This window comes from Pithys albifrons, chromosome 16 (genome assembly GCF_047495875.1).
Source record: "Pithys albifrons albifrons isolate INPA30051 chromosome 16, PitAlb_v1, whole genome shotgun sequence".
In the NCBI taxonomy this organism is placed as follows: Eukaryota; Metazoa; Chordata; class Aves; order Passeriformes; family Thamnophilidae; genus Pithys; species Pithys albifrons.
The window spans coordinates 2842718-2859661 of NC_092473.1; the positions used below are offsets into that span (position 1 = coordinate 2842718).

At 57.9% G+C, this 16944-nt stretch overlaps 2 protein-coding genes across 7 annotated transcripts; both read left to right on the top strand.

Annotated features, from left to right (window-relative positions):
- The first annotated feature begins 4080 nt into the window (after positions 1-4080).
- On the top strand, positions 4081-5470 carry LOC139679613 (zinc finger protein 189-like). Its single transcript, XM_071571521.1, has 2 exons — positions 4081-4322; positions 5104-5470. Exons 1-2 carry the CDS (start codon positions 4081-4083, stop codon positions 5342-5344), a joined length of 483 nt encoding a protein of 160 aa, XP_071427622.1. The 3' UTR covers positions 5345-5470.
- Positions 5471-5633: 163 nt separating this feature from the next.
- HMOX2 (heme oxygenase 2) lies at positions 5634-16654 on the top strand. 6 transcript variants are annotated; one of them, XM_071570819.1, is made up of 7 exons: positions 6101-6135; positions 6807-6917; positions 12528-12633; positions 13946-14063; positions 14320-14811; positions 15709-15829; positions 15910-16654. In XM_071570819.1, exons 3-7 carry the CDS (start codon positions 12551-12553, stop codon positions 16032-16034), a joined length of 939 nt encoding a protein of 312 aa, XP_071426920.1. In that variant the 5' UTR covers positions 6101-6135; positions 6807-6917; positions 12528-12550; the 3' UTR covers positions 16035-16654. The 6 variants fall into 6 exon arrangements, with proteins under 6 accessions (XP_071426925.1, XP_071426919.1, XP_071426920.1 ...); XM_071570824.1 differs by lacking the exons at positions 6101-6135; positions 6807-6917 and adding an exon at positions 5634-5658; XM_071570818.1 differs by lacking the exon at positions 6807-6917 and having other exon boundaries at positions 6062-6135.
- The last annotated feature ends 290 nt before the right edge of the window (positions 16655-16944 follow it).

The window sequence follows — 16944 nt, forward strand, 5'->3', positions numbered from 1 at the left end:
GGGTCCCTATCCTGTGTCCCTGCCCGGGGTCCGTGCCCAGTGTCCCTGCCCCGTGTCCCTGTCCCGTGTCCCTGCCCGGGGTCCGTGCCCAGTGTCCCTGTCCCGTGTCCCTGCCCGGGGTCCCTGTCCCGTGTCCCTGCCCGGGGTCCGTGCCCAGTGTCCCTGCCCCGTGTCCCTGTCCCGTGTCCCTGCCCGGGGTCCGTGCCCAGTGTTCCTGTCCCGTGTCCCTGCTCGGGGTCCCTATCCCGTGTCCCTGCCCGGGGTCCCTGTCCCGTGTCCCTATCCCGTGTCCTTGCCCGGGGTCCCCACAGACCCGGCCTCCGTTACAGCCTGGCCCGTCTGACCCGGCCCGTGTCCCCCCCACCCAGCAGGGCCCCCAGAGCGCAGCTGGAGATGATCTCCCACACGGATCAGGAGGTTCTCCCACCTCTGTGCCTACCAGGTGAAGACTGAGGCCGTTCTGAGCAGCACCTGTGCAGGTAAGGGGATGGTACAGTCACAGAACCATTAGGATTGTGAAAAGCTCTCTAAGATCATCAAGTCCTGCCATTAACTCAGCACTGCCAAGTCATCTGTGAACCTGGAGGTGAGAAAGACTGCTCCAGGATGCCCAAACCACACCAGAACGTGCAGGATTGGTGGTAGCAGGATGAGCCATGGTGCTCCCAGCACTGCTGCTCTTCTGGCTCCCAGAGAAGGCAGACAGGCAGTGGTGTGTCCATGGATACCACACGATGTCTCCCTATCCCACAGCCCTCTCTATTTTATTGCCATCTGAAGCTCTGAAGTTTTAGCATCTGTGACAGGTCTCAGCCAGCACTTCCACAGCAAATTCAGCTGCTTAGTGAGTCACTGCCTCCTCTGGTTTGCTTTGACTCTGCCCTCTTGAGTGCTCACTTGATGTCAGAGAGCCCCACCTGCTTTTGGTTTGATGGTCCTCTGCAATACCCCATCAGCTGTGCCTTTTTCCAGCAGAACGGGCTGCTGAGTCATCTCCTGTACAGAATCTGGGCAGGAGTACAGATCCTTCATGTCATGCTCTGGATCTCCCTCAGCTCTGCTGGAATTTCTCTGGAATGGGGGATCCATCCCCTCCTTGCACACACTCAGGATGTGGGGTTTGAGCAGCAAGGGCACAGATATATTCTCTTCATTCTTTGTTTTTCCCCAACAATCACTAACATTTGATGAGCTGTTTTGTCTGCCTGGAAGCTGCAGTTCTAATCCATCTGCTCTAACTCCAAGGTGCTATTCCTGAATGACACCAAGAACATCCTGGGCCCATTCTGGTATAAGTGCAAGGTAAAGGGGCTGTTCATCTCTGCAAGTTCTTTATGTTTCCCTGCAGTGAATGTCCCCTGTCACGTGGCTGAGCAGTATCATAAGGCTCTGACACAGTTTATAGTCAGCCTTTGTGTCTTTAACCCAGAAAAACACAGAATCATCAGCACCTCCCCTTTCCCTCCCTTCCCACCTTGTGGGGGTCATTCATCCCACAACAACTTAGTTTCCTTACCAGTTTTGGTGAAGGATGAATATCTTTGGGAATGCCTTTGGACTCCAGATGTCCCTTTTGCTAAAACTGGTGACATCTCTGAAGGGTTCCAAATGGCTTCTCTTGATAAAGAGAGATCCAAGTGTACATTTAAGGTGATTTTAGGTTCTCTCCCAATGTTTGCACTCACTCTGCTTACCAGGAGCTTGCCTGGTAGCTCAGCACTGGCAATCTTGGGCATATCAGAGGCCTGGGCTGATGATGAGCCACACTCTTCCTTTTCTCTTGCCTATCCCTTTATTTCCAGTTCAGCCCCAGGCATCCAGTGTGAATTCCTCTGCTGAGGTCCTGTCTTCATGTTTTTTATCAAACCCTTTACAGGCAACAACAGGACAGATTCCCAAGCTCCATTATCTGCTCAGTAACTCAGACCTGCAGCTCAGGAGTTTCATGCTGGGCTGACAGAAATGTCCTTATCCTGCCTTTGGGTATCCCCCTTCTCTTTTTCTCCAGGCCTGGATGGCATAGCTGCAGACAGATGGAAATGGATATCAAAGTTGCAGTTCCTATTCCTCTCAAGGAATGATTTTAAGGAAAACTATGTGAGGAAAAAGTAGCATCAGTGCCACACCAAACTGCCATAAAAGGCATCTCGGGAGTTCACCAGGAAATCATATTGTTATGATTTCTTACACTGACTAGAAAGAAGATCAAATATGCACTTGTATCATCTGGGGTGTAATTCTGGACTCTCCTTCCTTTCTTGGTTCAGCAGTGACTCTCCTGTTCCAAGGCAAGCACCTCCTCATCCCAGCTCTGCCAAAGCACGGGCAGTGCCATCAGCCCCACAGGACTGGTGTGTTACCAGTTCATTCCACAGGAGTTTTCAGAGGTGCAGGAGGAGCCAGTGAGTCTTTTCATAGGGAGATCTGGAGCTCTGAGTGTTTGCAGCTTTAGTCCTCAGCCTGTGCCACGTTTTGGGTCTGTGGATAGTCTGTGCAGGTCATCCTACACACCTGGCAGTCTGTACAAGATGATCTGGAATCTCCTCCCTTGACTGATCTGTCCTAACCCTGCATCTGATGCTTCCCCTCAGAGGCATCTCCCCTCAGAGATGCCATTTCTACATCCCATGTACATGATGTTGCCATTTCTACATCCCATGTACATCCCTCTGACATCCACTGGCCCTACCTGGCAGCAGGTGGGTCTGTGCCACACACCCTGTCTTGCCAGTTCAGCACATGAGCCCTCAATGAGTGTCCAGAGAGCTCCATGGCTCCCTGACAGCAGAAGGCAGAGCACTGCTGGGATCTGTGCTTCTGGACCTGCTGGGATGCTCCTCAAGCCACATTAGAGGATTGAGCAGCATCCTCTGTCCTAGAGGACAGATGAGCAGTGGGCTGGAAGGAGGCACTGCCCTGTGTAGGTACCTGAGGATTCTGTGCAGCCCCTTGTCTGGGAAGGCTTTCAGCTGACCCTGAGTCTGTGCAGCACAGATTCATCCCATCTGTGCTTCTGCAGGACTTGATGGGAAGCAGAGGGCAGGGATTTGTTCATTGCCTGTGTCTGAGGGACTGTTTGGACTGCTCAGTTGGCATTATTTCCATGGACTTGCACTGCCTTCATCTTCTGTGTTTATATTTGATTTCCTCAGTGCATTATCTGGAATCACCCATGGGGGATCTTCAACCACCTTCCACAACAGGTTTGTTTTGTACCCATGGAAGCATAAAATTGCCTTTCTTCTGCTCTGACACTGGCACCAGCCAGGCTCCAGGTGGTCTCCATGTCTCATCCCTTAGGGCAGTGTCTCCTTTGGGCATCTTTTCTCTCTCTGCAACACCAGCAGCACAAGAGCAGGGATGTTACATCTGTTCTCCTCAGCAGGGCAGTTCTTTGTGGCCCCTCCATGACTCTCAGTTCAGCTTTTAATAACATTTTGGGATATCTTGGAAGAGCAGCCACCTTTCCCATTCAAGCACTGAACTTTCACCTCTAATAAGCCAGTAATTTCAGTAGGTTCAGGGTCTGGCAGAGCACACAGGGCTGTTTCCAGGGTTTGTTTCTGTGAACACTCTTGAGAAATTCACTGTGAAGTTTGGAGGGAAATAGCAAAACTTTTTATACTTAATGTGGTGGATTTTGGGTTTGTTTCTGTGAACACTCTTTAGAAAGTCACTTTGGAGTCTGGAGGGAAATAGCAAAACTTTTTATACTTAATCTGGTGGATTTTTAGAATTTGTCCCATTTTGATTTCCCCTGTCCAGCATTTCCTGTCCTGCCTGTCATGTCTCTCTGGATTGTCCTTTTGTTGCAGCTGAAGATGGGGCTGTGAGCCAGAAAGAGGAGAATGCCCATCAAGGCATCCCTGGGCCGGCAGAGCCCGAGGCTTTGCTCCCAGGATTCTCCAAGGAGAGCTGTTCCCAGAGCGTGGCACAGGAGCCAGCCCTCCCACCCGGGCCAGAGAGGGCTCAGAGACCTCTGGGGAAGAGGCAAAGCCGAGCTGTGCTGCATGGGAAGGGTTTCAAGAGGCCTCCAGACATGATCCAGGAGAGAAATCCATCCGTGGAGAGGCTGCTGATATGTGGGGACTGCGGGAAGAGCTTCAGGGTGAGCTCCAACCTCCTCCAGCACTGGCGAATCCACAGGGGGGAGAAGCCGTTCGGCTGTGCCGAGAGCGGGGCTGGTTCCGGCAGCTCGTCCGGCACCGGAGGAGCCACACGGGGGAGAGACCCTGTGAGTGCTCCGACTGCGGGAAGTGCTTCAGCACCAGCTCCAAAGTGCTGCGGCACCAGGTCACCCACACCGGGGAGAGGCCCTGCAGGTACTGCCCCTGTACTCAGTGCTGGGGAGGCCACACCTGGAGTGTTGGGTTCAGTTCTGGGCCCCTCAGCTCAGGAAAGAGATTGAGGGGCTGGAGCGGGGCCAGAGAAGAGCAACGAGGCTGGAGAAGGGACTGGATGTGGCACTGAGTGTCCTCTTAAACACCTCCAGGGACAGAAAATCCACCATGTCTTGATCCAACCCCACTGTGATCACCAGCCCAGGGCACTGCGTGCCCTGGGCTGGTGATCACAGTGGGGTTGGATCAAGGGTTGGATTTGATGATCTCAGAGGTCTCTTTCAACCCAACTGAGAAGAGCAACGAGGCTGGAGAAGGGACTGGAGCACAAGTGCTGTGGGGAGAGGCTGAGGGAGCTGGGGGTGTTTAGCCTGGAGAAGAGGAGGCTCAGAGGTGACCTCAGCACTGTCTGGAACTGCCTGAAGGGAAGTTCTGGCCAGGTGGGGGTTGGTCTCTTCTCCCAGGCACTCAGCAATAGGACAAGGGGGCACGATGGGCTCAAGCTCTGCCAGGGGAAATTGAAGTTGGAGACCAGGAAGAAATTCTTTGCAGAGAGAGTGCTCAGGCATTGGGATGGGCTGCCCAGAGAGGGGGTGGATTCCCCATCCCTGGAGGTTTTTCAACTGAGCTTGGCCGTGGCACTGAGTGCCATGATCTGGTAAAGGGACTGGAGTTGGACCAAGGGTTGGACTCGATGATCTCGGAGGTCTTTTCCAACCCAATCCATTCTATGGTTCTATGATTCTATGTGTGCTGACTGCAGGAAGAGCTTCTCCGGGAACTGCCAGCTGGTGCAGCACCAGCGGGTGCACACCGGAGAGAGGCCCTGCGAGTGCGGCAGCTGCGGGAGGAGCTTCAGCCTGAGCTCCGAGCTCGTGAAGCACCGGCGGGTGCACAGCGGGGAGCGGCCGTTCTGCACAGCGCGCACCTGGCCCGGCACCGGCGGGTGCACAGCGGGGAGCGCCCCTTCGCCTCCGCCCGCTGCGGCAGCGCCTCCGCCGTGAGCTCCGCCGCTCCCACGGGGCCGGGCAGCCCTAGGGCAGGGCGGGATGGGCACCGCCAGCCGGGCCTGCTGCCCACCGACACCTGCTCGGGGAGGAGAAGGAGGGAAGGAGGCGTGGGTTGGGAGAACCAGCCCCGAAGGAGAGAGAAGAAAGGGAGGGTCAGTGCGACACAGCGCGGGGGGGAAAGCTCGTGGGGGACAAAGGGTTTGGAAAGGCTGGAATGTGCCTGGTGTATGTCAGAGGGAGGAAATGACTGTTCTCTGCGCGCACACGTTACGGACAATGAACACTGAACCAAACGGACCATCTCAGGGGTATGTCTGTGTGCAGACGCCGAGCTCCCGCCTCAGCGCACGGGCCGGGGCTGCAGCACAGCGAAGCCGCAGGGCCGGTGCCCCCTTGGCCGCGGTGTGTTCCCGGCGGGGCGGGCCGGGCCGCGCTCGGTGCCGGTGCCAATAAAGCCGCGGGTGCCGCCATCTTTCCCTTTCTGCGCGTGCGCGGCGCCGACAAAGCGAGCGGGGGCGGGGCCAGGGGAAGGCCACGTGACGGCCCGGCCGCTTCCAGCCAATCGCTGGCGCTGGTGCGCGCGCGCGGGCACGCCCCTTCGGCGGGATTGGGGGGGCGGTGCCTCGCGGGACGTCCCGGCCGCGCGCACCAATGGGCGGTGCCGGCGCTTCCCGCCCGCGAGCTCTGATTGGCCGCGGCGTGGCCCCGCCCCGCCAATAAATGCGGGCCGGCCGTGCGGGGCCTTTGTCTGCGCCGCGGGCGGACTCGGCGGTGGCGGCGGCGCGGTGAGTGTCCCCATGGCAACGGGGGGGCCGGGCCGAGGGACCCCCGCTCGGCTCGGGGTGTCCCCCGCGGGGCTGCCCCGCTCCCGGGGCTCGGGGGGTGCTGCCCCGAACGCGGTGGGGATGGCGGTGCGCTGGGCCGGCAGACCCGCCCGCGCCGCTCCGGGGCCGTGTCCGCGCTCCTCCGCCCGCCGGGGCCTGCGGCAGCGGGAGCGGGGCTGGCGTGGCCGGCCGGGCCCGCAGCACCCACCCGGGAGCCGCGCCGGCGGGTGCCAGCCCTCGCGGGTTCCTGCGCTGTGTCCCCGCGGCGGCCTCGGAGCCCGCGGGCACTGCTCGGTGCGCCCTGCGGGTGCCGCGGCCTCGGGAGCGGGGCCGGCCCAGCGGGCACTTGGCTCTCCTTCACCCCACGGAGCCAGGAGCAGTGCATGGAGGGCGAAGGCCTGCCAGGCCTCTTCTTGCTGTCCTTGCCTTTCCGCTGCTGGGTGAAACAAACGTGCTGTTCAAGCACCGCATTGCACACATCAGCCCCAAGTGCTGTCACCGGGCCCCTTGGCACGGCCCGGGCACAGCTGGCAGCGCGCTGGGACTGGCAGGGCCAGCCCTGCCCTCCCCAGAGCAAAGGCTGCTTGATGTCATCGTGCGTGTCTGTCACACTGTGTTCTTTCTTACCCCAGATCCAACCCTGACTGACTGTCCCTTGGCTGTTCTCACAGCCAAGGTGAGAAAATAGGTTTCTGATGTGCTGCCTGACACAAAAGCCACCAGCAAAGGACAGAACTGTGAAGGTCTGTGAGCTCCTGCAGGCGGTTTGCTGAGGTGCAGCTCGGGGGGACAGGAGGAGCGTTTGTGTGGGCACTGCTACAAGTGTCTTAGACTTGAATTATTGCCCAGATTTAGGCTGTGTCCAGATGAAGTCTTAAACCTACCTGGGATCAGATAATGTAGTCATTTATTCTGTGAAGTTCCATTTCCAGCAGCAGTGCCAAATTCCTCCCCAGAGGGAGGAGGAGGAGACTTGAGTCTCCTGCTGGGATTGCCAGGAAACCTCTGATGTGATTCCAGCCCCTAGGCCTGGGGTTCTGGGGTTTGTCTCAGGTGCTCAGGTAGGTCCAGCAGCCACACTTTGAGTTCTGTGTGTGGGGAAATGCCTTGAATTTGCATAAAAGTTAAACAGCAAATGTGAACTCTGCCCTGCCTGGATGTTTTTAAGGAGATTCTCCCAGGGTGCCCAGGTAACTCTGGGCCTTCCAGTCCTGTTTCCCTGCAGCAGTGGTGTCTGCTTCCTTCAAAAAGCTGGGGATTATTGGGATTAAGTGTCTTCCTACCCTGAGAAGAACAGCTGTGCACCTGGGGTGTGAAGGTTGCTGGGAGGTGTGTGCAGGGGCAATGGATGGATGAGCTGAGATGTTTGCTCAGAGGGTTTGAACACTGTCATTGGGAAAGAAATGTTTGGAATGCTGAGGTGTCCTGTACCAAGCCTCCTCCCCACTCTCCAGCCCTGCTGTCCCAGCTCATGGCTTTGCTTTGAGTTGGATTTCTCCCAGGCAGGCTGCTGGGAAGGTGTGTGTTTACCCTGAACATCAGCCAGGTCCTGGGTGAGCAGAGCTCCCTGCAGCAAATGCAGGGACATTCCAGCCTCTGCAGAGGGGGTGGGCAGCTCTGAGCCCCCTCCTTGGCATGTGGGACACGGCAGAGGAGCAGAGCACCTGAGAAACGAGGGCTGTGACCAGGGCCTGGGGCCTGGAGTTGCCAGTTCTTGCATACCAGCAGTGATGTGGAGTGGTCAGAGACACAGTGACTGTGAGTTCCCTTCCTCCTGACAGTGGAGGGGACGGGCTGGTTTGTGCTGACACTTCTCTTGAATTCAGGGCTGGCTGGGGAGGTGTTTGTACTAAAAACTGTATCAGGAAAAATCTGAGCTTCCATATTTTGCTGCACGTGTTCTGTCCTTGCCTCGGGCTGCAGGGGCTGCTGTCATGTCATCACTGCCCTGCCATTGCCATGGAGAGGAACGTGTCAGGCTGAGCTGCTGCTCCACAGCTGCAGTTCAGGAAAGAGATTGAGGGGCTGGAGCGGGGCCAGAGAAGAGCAACGAGGCTGGAGAAGGGACTGGAGCACAAGTGCTGTGGGGAGAGGCTGAGGGAGCTGGGGCTGTTCAGCCTGGAGAAGAGGAGGCTCAGAGGTGACCTCAGCAGTGTCTGGAACTCCCTGAAGGGAAGTTCTGGCCAGGTGGGGGTTGGTCTCTTCTCCCAGGCACTCAGCAATAGGACAAGGGGGCACGATGGGCTCAAGCTCTGCCAGGGGAAATTGAAGTTGGAGAGCAGAAAAAAATTCTTTTCAGAGAGAGTGCTCAGGCATTGGAATGGGCTGCCCAGAGAGGGGGTGGATTCCCCATCCCTGGAGGTTTTTAAAGTGAGCTTGGCCGTGGCACTGAGTGCCATGATCTGGTAAAGGGACTGGAGTTGGACCAGGGGTTGGACTTGATGATCTCAGAGGTCTTTTCCACCCCAATCCATTCTGTGATTCTGTGATACAAGTCCAAAAGTGTGTCAGAGACCCTAAATGCTTTTCTGTGTGCCAGCCCCTGCTGCCATCAGCAGTCAGTGTTCCTGGGACAGTCATCCACCATTCTCATCAGCTGTGCCTCTACAACACGGGGAACAGGGTTGGGGAAGGGATTCTGAGCCCCCCCCGTGTGATGTGGACAGCCCAGTTGTGTGGGTGAGCACTGCTGAACACCAGTGTGCTCAGGGTGTGGCAGTGAGCAGAGCTGCCCTGTGTGATGCTGATCTCGGGCCATTTGGAGCCTTGAGCCATTGCTGCTGTGAGTGGCTGGTGGCTGGGGCCTGACCCGGTGTGTTCCTTCAGGCTGGGTTTGGTGTCAGCCCTCAGGCCTCTCCCAGGGGATGAGCAGTGCTGAAGTGCTCTGTGGCTCTGCTCTTCCCTGCTGCCTTGTGCCAGGGGTTGTGCCAGGCATGTGGAGGCAGCACACCCTCCCTCCCTGCAGCACTCTGGCTTTCTGGGAATACCGGATAAATTGGAACTAGTTTGTCTGGTTTCATTTTGGAATCTGCATCTCTTGAGAAGGTTTGGGCTGCCCTGAGCTGAGAGGAGGGCAGGGTGTCACAGAGCAGGTGGGCTGCACTGGCTGTGCCCCCTGTACCCATGGCAGGCTCCTGGCTGAGCTCAGGTGGGTTATTTGCCTCTGCTTTGGTTTCCCTTCCCCGCAGTGGGCACCTCCCAACCCGTGTGAGGAGCAGAGATGGGTCCCCTGTGCTGAGCAGGTGTGAACACATGCTGTGTGTCACATGGACACCCTGACTGGGTTCCTGCCCTGCCTGTGAGCCCATGGCTGGTGTTCCCCTGCCCTGCCCTGCCTTTGAGCCCATGGCTGGTGTTCCCCCTGCCCTGCCCTGCCTGTGAGCCCATGGCTGGTGTTCCCCTGCCCTGCCCTGCCCTGCCTGTGAGCCCATGGCTGGTGTTCCCCCTGCCCTGCCTGTGAGCCCATGGCTGGTGTTCCCCCTACCCTGCCCTGCCTGTGAGAGCCCATGGCTGGTGTTCCCCTGCCCTGCCCTGCCTGTGAGCCCATGGCTGGTGTTCCCCTGCCCTGCCCTGCCCTGCCTGTGAGCCCATGGCTGGTGTTCCCCTGCCCTGCCCTGCCTGTGAGCCCATGGCTGGTGTTCCCCTGCCCTGCCCTGCCTGTGAGAGCCCATGGCTGGTGTTCCCCCTGCCCTGCCCTGCCTGTGAGCCCATGGCTGGTGTTCCCCTGCCCTGCCCTGCCCTGCCTGTGAGCCCATGGCTGGTGTTCCCCCTGCCCTGCCTGTGAGCCCATGGCTGGTGTTCCCCTGCCCTGCCCTGCCTGTGAGCCCATGGCTGGTGTTCCCCTGCCCTGCCCTGCCCTGCCTGTGAGCCCATGGCTGGTGTTCCCCCTGCCCTGCCCTGCCTGTGAGCCCATGGCTGGTGTTCCCCCTGCCCTGCCCCTGGCTGGTGTTCCCCTACCCTGCCCTGCCTGTGAGCCCATGGCTGGTGTTCCCCTGCCCTGCCCTGCCCTGCCTGTGAGCCCATGGCTGGTGTTCCCCTGCCCTGCCCTGCCTGTGAGCCCATGGCTGGTGTTCCCCTGCCCTGCCCTGCCCTGCCTGTGAGAGCCCATGGCTGGTGTTCCCCCTGCCCTGCCCTGCCTGTGAGCCCATGGCTGGTGTTCCCCCTGCCCTGCCTGTGAGCCCATGGCTGGTGTTCCCCCTGCCCTGCCCTGCCTGTGAGCCCATGGCTGGTGTTCCCCTGCCCTGCCCTGCCTGTGAGCCCATGGCTGGTGTTCCCCCTGCCCTGCCCTGCCCTGCCTGTGAGCCCGTGGCTGGTGTTTCCCCTGCCCTGCCTTTGAGCCCATGGCTGGTGTTCCCCCTGCCCTGCCCTGCCTGTGAGCCCATGGCTGGTGTTCCCCTGCCCTGCCCTGCCTGTGAGCCCGTGGCTGGTGTTTCCCCTGCCCTGCCTTTGAGCCCATGGCTGGTGTTCCCCCTGCCCTGCCCTGCCTGTGAGCCCATGGCTGGTGTTCCCCTTGCTCTGCCCTGCCTGTGAGCCCATGGCTGGTGTTCCCCCTGCCCTGCCCTGCCCTGCCCCGGGCTGGGGGGCTGCACTGCCGTGTCCTGCAGCCAGGGGGGCTGAACCCAAGTGGGGCAGTGTGAGGATGGCTCTCCCAGAGCAGGCTTTCCCCAGAGCCAGCAGCAGCTTAGCCCTGGCTCCTCTGCCAAGGTGCTGCTGCTGCTCTGCACAAAGCTGATTACAGGTCCGTTTTATACATGAGCTGCCTGGGTTTCTGTGCTCAGCTCAGCCAGTGTGAGGCGATACCTGCCTGGTTTGGGGTCTCCAGGCTGGTTTTGTGTCAAGCCTGGTGATTTCCTCCGTGTTTACCCCAACTGCAGGCAGGGGGGAGTAGTGGTGAGATGTGATGTGCTGATCCAGTGAGTGAGCGGCCGGGTGAGTCCTGTGCGTGCTGCTACAGGAAGGAGGTTTTGTTTCCTTTTGAAGAAGAGGAGAGGGAACCCAGCTGCTTGGGGAGTCTGAAGTAACCCCTGCCAGGCAGGAGAGGAGGGTGTGAGTGGGAGCAGGAGGTATCTGCAGCTCGGGAAAGGCAGAGCAGTGAATTCTGCCCCTGGTTTGGAAGTTCCTGTCTTCTGTCACAGGGACTGTTCTTGTTTCCCCTGTGGACTGCCTGACTTCAGAGCTCAGCTGGCATAATTCCCCACTGCTTTCCTCCATGGGAGCTCTGTGCTGCTGTGGAAAGGCTTGTTCTTCCTGAGTGAAGGGGAGGTGCTTCCTCTTCCTGTTCCTCTGCTCTGAGCAGCACTGGTGGCACCAGGAGGAAGCTGCTTGCTCAGGATTTCAGGGCAGATTCCCAGTGTGGAGGTCTCACCTTCAGCCAGGAGCCACCCTGCAGGCTGCTCACTGTGGTGTAGGTCTGTGGGGTTAATGTTTGGTGAACTGGGTGTCAGCTGAGGTTCACCTGGGGTGGCTGAGCTGAACAAGAAGCTGTGCTTCCCTGGGAGTGCCTGGTGTGCAGGGGAATGGCCAATTCCTCATCCCCTCCCTGGTGGGGCAGCCCAGAGGGTCCTTCCTAGACAACATTTCACACTCATCCCCTTGCTAAGGCAGCTTTCCCCAAAAACCCCTCTGAGTGGGTGGACAGGAAGCTCAACAGGAGCCAAGAGTGTGCCCAGGTGGCCAAGAAGGCCAATGGGATCCTGGCCTGGATCCAAACTAGCGTGGCCAGCAGGCCCAGGGCAGTGACCCTTCCCCTGGACTCTGCCTTGGGGAGGCCACACCTTGAGTGTTGTGTTCAGTTCTGGGCCCCTCAGTTGAGGAAAGAGATTGAGGGGCTGGAGCGGGGCCAGAGAAGAGCAACGAGGCTGGAGAAGGGACTGGAGCACAAGTGCTGTGGGGAGAGGCTGAGGGAGCTGGGGGTGCTTAGCCTGGAGAAGAGGAGGCTCAGAGGTGACCTCAGCACTGTCTGGAACTGCCTGAAGGGAAGTTCTGGCCAGGTGGGGGTTGGTCTCTTCTCCCAGGCACTCAGCAATAGGACAAGGGGGCACGATGGGCTCAAGCTCTGCCAGGGGAAATTGAAGTTGGAGAGCAGAAAGAAATTCTTTTCAGAGAGAGTGCTCAGGCATTGGAATGGGCTGCCCAGAGAGGGGGTGGATTCCCCATCCCTGGAGGTGTTTAAGATGAGACTGGACGTGGCACTGAGTGAGAATCCACCACGTCTTGATCCAACCCCACTGTGATCACCAGACCATGGCACTTCATGTCATGGTCTGGTGATCACAGTGGGGTTGGATCAAGGGTTGGATTGATGATCTCAGAGGTCTCTTCCAACCCAGTTAATTCTGTGATTTGCCTTTCAGACTGAGCCCAGCACTGCCCAGCAATGCCATCAGCCATGGAGGGCCCGGAGGGGGCAGAGGAAGGGGATGTCTTGCACTATGAGGAAACAGAAGACAACAATGTCAGGTGAGTCCTGCCCTACACTGGGGCACAGACACAGCCTTGGGCAGGGCAGGAGACCTCCCAGGTAAAGGAGTGATCCTTCTCATCTGAAAGAAGTGAGAGATGCCAATAGGTGATTAGTCAACTACATGTGCAGTAAAATCTGCTCAACCAAGGGTGGGAAGGATGGGGAGGAGCAACTGGCAGGGCTGACAACACAGTTACGTTTTTAGTTGCCACTATCACTGACATTTCACAAACACTGACCATTTGGCAGTTGTGTTTCTGCCTTCCTGGCCAAGGGAGCTGTTTTTCCATGCCTTGCTGGGCAGGCTTGTGTGACAGCAGCTTCTTGTTTTGAAAGATGACTCTGGAGGTGAACCCCACTCTGGAGAGCTGCCTCTCCTGCTTTGCAGAGTACCCACAGGTCTAGGTAGGAATGTTTTTTAGGAGGTTAATTCCAAAACCAAATTCACACATGTGCTCTAAAAACCAAGGATTCAAAGCTGGGAAATGGGAAGGGTGAGGGTGAATAGGTTGCTTCCCAGAAGACCTGGGTATGCTGGTTGACTTCTTTGACAGGCTCAGCTTCATGAGAAGTTAATGCTTCCTGGTTCTCCTGGCACACTCAGTGGCTCTGGGGTGTTCAAAGTCTCTCTTCCAGTTAAACACCAATGTGCTGCCTGTAACAAAGTAGTGATAAAACCCTAAGATGCACTTTGGCATGATTTGAGTGTATGTGTTGGTGTTGTACCAACCTCCACAAAGTGCAGTGGCTGTAACTACAAATCATAGATTTCAATGTGGTTTTTTTTAGAAAAACACCTTGTGGAAACCTGCCAAACCAGTGTCATTCAGGAGAAATAAACCTCTGAAGTGTGTTCTTGCCCTGTTTTGGCATTCAGCTCTCATCTCTTCTGCAACAGTTGATACCCAGGCTGGGAGAGCTGGTGACCTGCCTGTGCATCCATCTGCTCCCCCCTGAGCTGTTGTCCAGAGTCACTGGACGTTGCCACCAGGGCTCCTGTGCCCTTCAACCTCCTCTGGAAGCTGTTCCTCCTGTGTTCAAGGCTTCCTTGTGTGGTGTAGTTGGGGTCACATGGATGAGAAGCACAGGTAGTGCAGGGATCGGAGGATCCTTGGCAGTTGGTTCAGCCTGTCCCAAGCCCCAGCCCTCCTGGAATGGCACGGGGGCAGCTGCCAACCCAGCTCAGCCTGTGGGGTGGCCTGAGGGTCCCACCTGGTACCTTCTCCAGGGTGGTGGGCAGTGAGGGGGATCCTCCAAACCCACAGCAGTGTGTGGAGGTGGGTGAAGGGGCTCTCCCTGTCCCTGCAGCCCCACGGACCTGTCGGAGCTGCTGAAGGAGGGCACGAAGGAATCCCACGACCGTGCGGAGAACACCCAGTTTGTCAAGGACTTCCTGAAAGGGCGGATCAAGAGGGAGCTCTTTAAGGTGGGTGTTGCTTTCCTCCTGATCTCTTTGAGGTGATGCAGAGCCCCACAGCCTGGGGGTGTTCTGGGGCAGACAGAGCAGACCCTCTGCTCCTTCAAGGAGCACCTGCCTGGTACAGGCTCTCCAGGCTGGTTTTATGTCGAGCCTGGGGATTTCCTCTGTGTTCACCCCAGCTCTGTGCAGGAGGGAGCAGTCCTGGGGTGTGATGTGCTGGCCCAGGGAGCAGCTTCTCACCTGAGCTGTGCTTTGTCTGTAGCTGGCGACGGTGGCCCTGCACTTCACCTACTCTGCCCTGGAGGAGGAGATGGATCGCAACAAGGACAACCCAGTCTTTGCTCCGCTGTATTTCCCCGTGGAGCTCCACCGGAGAGAAGCACTGGCCAAAGACCTTAAATACTTCTATGGAGAAGACTGGAAAGAGAAGATCCAGTGTTCAGAGGCCACTCAGCAGTATGTGGACAGAATCCATCACGTGGGACAGCACGAGCCAGAGCTGCTGGTGGCTCACGCTTACACACGCTACATGGGGGACCTCTCGGGTGGCCAAGTGCTGAAGAAGGTGGCCCAGAGGGCCCTGAAGTTGCCCAGTACTGAGGAAGGGATCCAATTCTACGTGTTTGACAACGTTTCCAATGCACAGCAGTTCAAGCAGCTTTACAGAGCAAGGATGAATGCTCTGGACTTGGACAAGAACACCAAAGAAAGGATCGTGGAGGAGGCCAACAGAGCCTTCAGATTTAACATGCAGGTACTAAACAAATCCCTTGAGCTCCTTTGTGTGCAGGTGCTGCTGCTTTTGGGGTCTGATCCAGGGTAATTCAGTCAGACTGCTCACCCAGGCAGGAGTTTGGGGCTGAGACCACCACAGCCCCTCCGTCTCCTGGGGTTGGAATTCTGCTCCAAATAGCTCCTCCATGAGCTTCTGGAGCTGATGTTGGGCAGGAATTCCTCCCATGCTCCAATACCACAGCTGAGCCTTTGACTGGGGCAAAACTAACATGACTTCAGGATTCCTGTGGGCTGTGGGGCTGGGGGCTGTGTGTGCCCCCCTGTGCAGCAGTGGGGGCAGGAAAGCTCTTGCTCTGAGGCAGCCTCAGACAGGTTGAGTGTGTTGCACCACCCTGGTGACAATTCATCTCCTGTCTCAGGTCTGACAGGTTGTCCTGTGACCGAAAATATCAGGAGCCTCTTATTCCTCCCACAGCATTTGCCTTTTGTCACACCTGACTGAGCTGCCACTTGCTCCAGGGGGATGAACACAGATTTAGCTACTGGGTGGGAGTTTTAGTCCGTGTTTGTGGCTGTTTGGTGGTGTTTAAACTGATCAGGAATGTGTTGGGATGTGGCTGGCTCCTTTATCGGGATCCTTATGGAATTCCCTGGCGGCAGAGCTGGAGGAGCAGGATCCAAGGGGATGCAGCAGGTTGAGGGGGGAGCAGCAGGGTGGAGCTGCCATGCTCCTGGCTTGGACTGGATGGTGTTGGGACGGGCTGTGCTTTTCCAGCCGTACCGTGTGCCGGGTGTCACCCTGGGGCACTGCTGATCTGGGGCAGGGAGGCAGGAGTGGTGCCTGGATGTTCCCCTGGGGATTGCAGGGTCTGGGTGGGCTGTGCCTGCCTCACGTGCTGGCTGTGACCCCCTGCAGGTGTTCGATGAGCTGGACAAGATCGGCCGGTCGCTGCCAGAGGAGGCCCAGGACGGAGGATTTCCCGTGCACGACGGAAAGGGCGACATCCGCAAGTGCCCGTACTACGCCGACAGAGGGGGTAGGTGGTGGCAGGGGGAGCTGCCACACGCGTGTGGCACACGGCCAGCAGCACTAACAGCACTCTCTGTGTCCCGGCAGGCACGGCAGGGCCCGGCTGCCCCTTCCACGCCGCGCTGGGCCTGGCCAGGCAGCCCCTCCTGCAGCTGGTGCTGGCGGCCTGTGTGGCAGTGGCAGCAGGAGCCGCAGCCTGGTACATGCTCTGAGTGGCACAGCGTGGGGGCAGGAGAGGAGACATGCCCCACCTTCAGGCCCTTCCCTTGCTGGTGGTGAGTTGGCTGCAGAGTTGGAGTGAGGACATGAACAGGAATCCTGTGGGACTGTCCAGGTCTCCTCGCACGCCGCTGTACACAACGTCTTTTAGCTGACTAGTGCCCAGGACTGGTTGGTGCCAGGGGGGAGGATTCCACTGCAGCACTGCCTTGCCCTGCCCAGGCTGGGGCAGCTTCTAAGACTAGAGCTGTCCTGTCCTGTCCTGGCAAAGGCTTCATGTGCTTGGCTTTTCATCTCCATCCCTGGAGCAGCGTCTGGAGGGGGTTTCCTGCCCTGGGCTGCACCCCAGAATGTGTCATCAGCTTTTTCAGCAAAGAGCACTTGCTTTCCTACCCTGAGAAGCTGAGGCTGAGGCTGTGATGTGGGGCTGTTGCCTCAAAGGAGTGTCCTGTTGGGTGCAGTGTCCTGGGGACCAGGTCTGACTTCTGTTGGGGTGGGAGCCAGGACCGTGAGGGGGAGTATGGATGTGTATTGTGCAACTTGGGGGTTGAGGGTTGACTGTTGGTTATTTTTTCCTGAAGCCTTGACTGGAATAAAAAGTTGCAATGCTGTAGCTGGGGAAAGCCAAAAGCACATCACTGGGAGAACAGGGGAGGCTGGGATGGGGATTAATGGGGAGAAGGAAGTGGGTGCAGACTCCCCCACTGTTGTACTTGTGTCTGACTCAACCAATCCCTGAGAAACTCCTGCCCTTGTACCCCTGTCAAAGGACACAGGGGGCTCCAGGGACACTGCTGCTCTTCCTCCAGTGCTTGGTACTGCTGTACCCTCACCCTGCCCTCCGCATCCTCAGCTCCCCTGCAGGCAGAGCTGCTGTGGGTTTTGAGCAGAAGAAAAGACATA